Source organism: Littorina saxatilis, linkage group LG11 (genome assembly GCF_037325665.1).
Source record: "Littorina saxatilis isolate snail1 linkage group LG11, US_GU_Lsax_2.0, whole genome shotgun sequence".
Lineage (NCBI taxonomy): Eukaryota > Metazoa > Mollusca > Gastropoda > Littorinimorpha > Littorinidae > Littorina > Littorina saxatilis.
Genome location: NC_090255.1, coordinates 35,908,374 through 35,915,873, shown reverse-complemented (window position 1 = coordinate 35,915,873; position 7,500 = coordinate 35,908,374). Strand labels below are relative to the sequence as shown.

Here is a 7,500-nt window from a genome sequence, read left to right as displayed (position 1 = left end):
AAGCCAAGGCGGGTAGGAGGGCGGGGGGACCCTGGCCAGCTCACTGACCTTCACCCCGCTATCGGCTAGAATGCGGTTTACTGTGTCGGATAAGGGTAGCGTTTTGGCCAAGAGTTGAGTGCTATGTTTGGTGTTGGCCTCATAATTTTGGTGCTGAGGAAAAAAATCAGTCAGGACCTCGCAGGCAGAGTTCTCTACCGCGTGGGCTCTGACAGCATACTGAGCTGAACGGAGTTTTATCTCATCCACAAGGGGCAGCCACCCACACTCGCTGTAGACTCGACTCTTACTCGCTTGTTGGGAGAGTCCCAGAGCTATTTTGAGCGCCCTGCACTCTATAATAGCCAGTTTTTTCATGAGCGCCGGGCGCGTCGCGAAATAAGCTTCGCACCCGTAAAGGAGGCGGGAGCGAATTAATGCCCGCACTACCTCTGTGACACACTTACGTCCTCTGGCCCAGGATTGGGACGCCAGGTAGCGTATGATATAAAGATCCTTGTTGGCCTTATTGATCAGATGTTCGATATGACTGGTCCAGTTAAGTCGGGTATCGATGATAACGCCGAGGAACTTAACTTCTGAGCTCGGTTTGATAATATCACAACCTATCTTTATACTGCAGTTCCTGTACAGTTGTCTACGGGAGACAACAAGAAAGACTGTTTTATTTGAGGCTAGTTGGAAGCCGTTGGTGTACATATATTGACAGAGGTTGTCGATTTTAGTTTGGTAAGAAGATAAGTCAACAGTGTTGGTAACTCTGTTATGGCGTGGTCTATTAGTGTCTATTAAGGCGAGGTCGTCCGCATACAGAAGTACACTGGCACCGTCAACCTTAACAGAAGTAATGTCATAGAGCATGATGCTGAATAAGTTTGGCGCGATGATACTGCCCTGGGGAACCCCCATGTCCAGCGCATGGGTTTCGGACACCGAAGAGCCCACTCGGACAGACATCTTGCGATTGCTGATGAAGTTTTTGATGAATTGGTACATGTGGCCAGAGACACCGATTCTGCCGAGTTTTAGGAGTAGACGAGCATGCCAGACGCTGTCGTACGCAGATTTAATATCAAAGAAGGTTCCAAGAAGAGAATTATTACTATGTGCCAAGGTCTTTTTGATTTTTTCAGTGACGTGCACAATGTGGTCCGCACACGAACGACCTTGCCTAAAACCTGCCTGGCATGTAGGAATGATATTGTGTTTATTGAGGTGGAACTCCAGCCTCTGGTTCACCACACGCTCAAAGATCTTGCTGAGGTGGGGGGTTAGTGATATGGGGCGGTAACTGCCAGGTAGATTGCCCGGTTTTCCGCTCTTCAATACTGCTACTACTTGTGAGTCTGACCACGCTGCGGGGATAGTATCCTTTAACCAGCATAGGTTGAAAAACTGAGTGAGCAACTTAACAAAGTTAGGTGGTAGATGTTTTATCATGTGATATGATATTGGGTCTAAACCTGTGGATTTTTTTGGGTCTTTCACAGAAGAGATGGCGTTTTGGACTTCTTTTGCCTTAAACATGCAGTTTATAGGCAACTGGTTGTCATCTGGGGGGTATGTGAAACCCTTCTCCTGATCTAACCTATAATTGAGTCGTTCAGTATCTAGGGATTTTGATTGACTATTTTTGGCAAAGGTATCTGCTAATAGGTTTGCCTTTTCAGAGTCAGTTGTGGTCATTTTATCACCCGATAGTAGTGGCTTTTCTTTAGTTCTGTATCTACATTTAAATCTGCGGATTTTCTTCCAGATTTTGCCACAGTCTTTGTAATCTTTAGTTTCTTTGTGGACAAAGTTTTCCCAGTTTTGAAGTTTAGCCTCAGCGGTGATCTGGTTAAATTGTATTTCAGCTGACTTCATATTCGTGAAGTTAGCGTCTGAGCAGTGCCTGAGATATGTCCTAATGTGATATCGCTTGTTTGCCAAGGCTTCATCACAGTCTGCATTCCACCACTCATTCCTTTTGGCCTTACAGTTAGGATTTACTGATTTAAGCGGAATGTGATTATTGGCAGCAGTGAGTATACATTGACGTATGTTATTGTAAGAGGCTTCGATGTCATCCGTAAGGAGAGTTTCCTCCCTGACACCCTCGAGCTCCGCACGGAAGCTGTCCCAATTTGCCTGTTTGTAATTGTACTTTTTTCTGACCTCCGAGTTATTGCGATTAGGGGCGAAGTGGCGGAAGGTAAGAACAATGGGTAAGTGATCGGAGCCGAGGGCGTCCGGGAAAACGTTCCAGTCGATGTCAGTGACTATGGCATTTGAGCAAAGGGAGAGATCGATTGCTGACGGGGAATGGTCAGCTCTGTCTGGAAGTCTGGTTGCCGAGCCATCGTTTAGTATACAAAAGTCAGTTTCCAAAATGACGTCAGCAAGGTTGCTATTGGCATGTTTGTATCTAGGGTTAGCAGAGTCCCACAGAGGGTGGTGATTATTAAAATCACCCATCACGCACCAGTGTGCCCTGCCATGATCCAGGGATTTTAGCCAGTCGGTAGTTCCTTTTTTATTACACCCGTGGGGGTAATATATGTTAACTATGTTGAGGTTTTTGGATCCTTTTATTTCGATTTCAACAGCACATGTACTGAGATTTTCTGAACTAGGGATGAGAGGTGCAAAGGGTTTGTAATTTAAGGAAGACTTTAGATAAATAGCTGTTTGAATGAGTTGCCCTGAGCCCTTTTGCTCTACTATGGGAGGGAAGTCAAAACCATCTATAGAAGGCAGTAGGGAGCGTTTTCTCTTGACTGACTGGATAACTAAGATGTCAGCAGAGTGATTTGATATATAATTATATAGCTGAGAGAAGTTAGAGTTGATAGAGCGACAGTTCCACTGTAATATGATAAATCCGTGACCGCTTTCACTTTGTTCAGCCATTTTAACACGCACAAAAAAGGTAAGTTAAAGGGCAGATTTAAAATAGGTTAAAAAGTGGTTTTGACAGCTTTCATATCCGTCACGGACAACTGCTTGGCACCAGCAAGGGCGCCCAGCGCCAGAGTGGCGCCGCCCGGAATGAAGCGTTCAACCTTGGTGTTGGAGAGTTGTGTGTATGTAGCTGAGAGGGAGTCGATCAGGTCGAGAGGACTCTGCATCTGTCTGGCCTTAACCATGAAGCCGAGGCACTGCTCGATGAAACCTTGAAGGCCTCTTTGTTGTTCATTTAAATTTGCATATTGCTCTCCTGTTTTTAGCTTATCTAGTGCAGCGTCGGCTAGCTCAAGCTCTGCCTTCTCCTGCTCCTCCCTCATCTGCTGCTTTATTTCCTGTTCAGTTTTAAGTTTGTATTCTCTGAATCTCTGGGCCAATCCCTCCTCCATTCTCCCCATCAACCTCTCGAAGAGCTGCTCTTCTTTCGAGTCCTCCTTCCTGTTCTGGGCTTTGCGTAGGAGGGAGGCCTTTAACCCGGGGGTCCCATGAAGCGGCGCCTCTGCCCGAGCCGTCTGAGACTTACAGGGCGCCTGGGGGCCAGGATTTGGATTTTGCGAAGTTGTTTGGTGCTTCGCGGTTGCAGCAGAACTGTCCGCATGAACTGGAAGGAGTGTATTGTCATGTTCGGTCATTTTGTTTTTGATTTCTTGTATTTTATTTACTTGCCCACCCAGGGGGGGTCTCTGGACAGCCAAAGAGTACCCGGACCGGGGGGTTGAGGTCCGCCGGATCGGTTGCGGAGGGGGACGCCAGAAGGAGTCCCTCATTTCCGCTGGGGCAGTCGCTGTTTTATTTTGTTGTTTGGCGAGCTCGCGCTGCGCCCGATCCAGGGCCTCAGAATATGGTATGTATACTTGTCGACGACGCCCTAGGTACCACATCACAAACAGAACTGTGCAATACACAGGTGTTTTGTACAGACACACTCAAACACACACACACACACAGAGAAGCCGTATATATATATCTATATCTATTGTATAAATATATAGAGATAGATGAGAGTGTATTTTTCGCGTGGCTATAAATTGATTCGACCTTTGCACTTTTACAGTGAGGACAACTTACGGGTCCAAGGAAAGCGTTCTGGACACTGCGATGACCTTCTAAAAATAGCCGGTAACAGAACGCCGGGAATATCCGAAAAACCAAAATCCACCAATAACTCCCTAACCGTGTGTTTGACTGGTCCCAATTTTTGTAAGGACCGTCTCAGGAATGTATCGAACCTGTTCACCAAGTTTGGTGACGATCGGTCCGTTCATTCTTGAACTGTAGTTGATCCCCCAAAAAAACCAAAATCCACCAATAACTCCCTAACCGTGTGTTTGACTGGTCCCAATTTTTGTAAGGACCGTCTCAGGAATGTATAGAACCTGTTCACCAAGTTTGGTGACGATCGGTCCGTTCATTCTTGAGATCTACTTGCGAACACAAACAAACACACAAACATACAAACAAACAAACAAACACACAAACAAACAAACACACAAACAAACAAACAAACAAACACATCGACCGAAACCTATACACACCCCTATACCGGGGGTGTAAAGAGAGAGACAAACATAAAATTATCATGCTTGCGTTTTGGACGCATATTATCATAAAGAAAACAAATAATGGAACAATGAAGAACGAACACAAGCAAAACAAATATAAAACAAACTGACAGGCAAACAAACAACCACACACGCAGTCAGAAAAGCCCGAGAGCTACTCTGAATTTATCACAGACTTTTGTTTTTCAGAAGCTATTTTTCTTTGTTTCGCCCTATTTTAGACCAACATTTGTATACACGTGGATCTATGTACTAGTAATGGCAAACGTCGTCTGTCTGTCCGTGTGTGTGTTATCACAAAACTGAACCTTCCGGAACATTCCGGAGCTGTGTGTGTGTGTGTGTGTGTGTTTGTGTGTGTGTGTGTGTGTGCGCGCGGTGTTCTCGTACCATCACGCTATACATACCAGTTCAGTTTTCAACCAGTCCAAGGCGTGGTTGATTCTGTCCTTCCTCTCCTCTGTCAGTTTCTCCTTCCTGCTCTCCACTCCTACCGGATCCGGAAACTGTGGGGGCGCGGATGACTTTTTCAACCATTTTGACCGCCATTCCAGGAAGCTAGAAGTGCGCGTGCGCAGCTTTAACCTCACCGCTGTGGCTTTCAGCAAAGACATGTCAGAGTTCTCCGGCACTTCGAGAAAGTTAGGCGAGCTTAGTCGGGAGTTTGAAGGCGACACTGAGGGTGATGGAGTTTTACTTGTATTCGTTTTTTGAATCGACGAGGTCCTTGCATCATCGTTAAATGTTTGATTGGCTGATTTAGTCACGTGATTTGTTTGCTCTTGTTTGTGATTGGTGTCAGGGTGAGTCTCGTTGTCGCTACACTCGTCTATCTGGATGGTGATTGGACAGAACGTGTTCAGGTGGTTTTTGAGAGTCTCCGTCCGGGAGATGACTTCTTTGGACAAATGTTGCGGGTCGTCCATTAAGGACAAGCACCTGCGAAGATCTCTCTTGCCTCCCATGTTGAGATTGTCTCCACGGGTTGTTTTTTTTAGTTTTTTTTATTCTCTTTTTGTACAGTTTTTTTTTTTAACATGTATATGCAGTACATTACAGGACATCACCTAACCGAAAGGACAGAATCATATAACAGAAAAGCACACTTGGACAATTACAACATACATGGGGTGGGAGGATGGAATGGGGAGGGGGGGATGTTCAGTGGTTTGGTGGTCGCATTATCAAAAGGTTTTAGGAACGAAAAAACCTAAGGGTTACATCAAAACGTGCATATACAGGCGCCAATCCTTGTAGAATTTATCTACTGTATTATTCACAACTGCGTTATACTTTTCACAAATAAATCTTTGCTTAAAGTTTCTACTAAATGTCTGAAAATGAGGGGTCTTTTTGTTCATTTTGGAAATATATACATGGTGTTTGGCACAGATTAATAACACATCAAAAGCTTTATCGGTGACTACATTGTTCGCCACTCCAAGAAGAACCAGTTCTTTAGACAGTTTTACATTGTTGCAATGGGTGCAGTTCGCCTTTAGCCAATTTACAAATTCTATCCAAAAAGTCTGCACTTTATCACACTCCCAAAACATATGTAAAAGGGTTTCTTCATTTCTACCACAAAATGTACACAATGACGTATCCACAATTTTTCGCAAAAATAGAAACCTTTCTGTGGGCAAAATTCTGTACAATAATCGGTACTGGAACCATCTCAGACAAGTGTCTTTTGTTGTTTTAAAAACATGTTGAAAAATAGCCTTCTTATCTAACAAACAGTCTAAAGATTCAGACCATTTTTCGATACATTTTGGGACCGTAGCATGTTCAATTAGTTTTTTGTAAATAAGTTGTGTCTTACCTTTACAAATACATTTCCACACAATGGGCTCTGTCATAATAAAATGTTTATCAAATTCTAAGCCGATTTTTCTCTGATATTTCTTAACAGCCTGGATTACACCTTGATACAATACAAAATCGCCTCGCACATTTGGATATTTGATTTTAAACGCATTATAGGATAAGTATCCATTTTGTCCCAAAATATGACCAATCTGAGCTATTCCATTGTCGATCCAATTTTGAATGTACACTGTCTTTTTATCTCTCCGAATATTAACATTATAATGTAAACATTCTGATACAAAATCGTTAAAGGTTATAGGGTCACATTTTCCGTGTAGTTTCTTATAATGTTTAAAAACATTGGTCCAAAACGGGTTTTCCATTCTCTGCATCAAAACATTTGCAAATTCCTCTCCTCTCATATTAATTGTTGTAACAGATGGACATGCTTTAAACAATAATCTTGATATTAATCCAGTAAGACCATCAACTCTTTTTAACCAAACAATTTTTAGAGATGACAAAAAACTTTTCACGTCAACCATCTTTAATCCTCCATCTTCATAGGGTTGGGTGACCGTAGTTCTTTTAATTTTATCTCTTTTTCCATCCCAAAGAAATTTGAAAAAAATATTATTTAACTCCATCATAAACTGTTCGTCTGGATCAGGTAAATTAGTAAACAAATGTGTCAATTTGGAAATAGCCAAGGTTTTTAGGACTGTTATTTTACCAAAAGGTGTCAGGTTCCTTCTGGTCCATGAATTCAGAAGTTTTTGAATTTCCTTTAACTTATTTCTATAGTTAAGAAAAACAACCTCGGATACATTCACCGAAAAAATAACGCCAAGTGCTTTAAAATTATCCGGGTTCCAGGTAAAATTCATATCAGGCAAAAATCTTCTTTTGCAAAACTTTAAAGGTCCTAACCAAACTACAATTGTTTTATCATAGTTCATTCTCAGACCTGACAGTGATGCAAAATGTTGTAACACTTTTATACTTTCGCAAAAAGATTGCTCTGTACCATCAAGAAACAGACTGGTATCATCGGCGAATTGTGACAATAAAATATTTTCGCCAAGAATATTCATACCACCAATCTTTTTGTTCTGGCGTACCATAAGAGACAATATTTCAGCACAAATCAAAAATAAATAAGGTGACAGCGGATCCCCTT

At 42.7% G+C, this 7,500-nt stretch overlaps 1 protein-coding gene across 1 annotated transcript in view; it reads right to left on the bottom strand.

The window, feature by feature from the left end:
• LOC138980358 (protein FAM167B-like) overlaps positions 1-7,500 on the bottom strand; it is a 16,577-nt gene that overhangs the window by 8,798 nt on the left and 279 nt on the right. Inside the window, exon 1 of the mRNA XM_070353228.1 lies at positions 4,916-7,500. This exon is cut by the window's right edge and continues 279 nt beyond it. Coding sequence (XP_070209329.1) covers positions 4,916-5,473 — 558 coding nt within the window. The 5' untranslated portion in view covers positions 5,474-7,500. The remainder of the gene's footprint in view (positions 1-4,915) is intronic.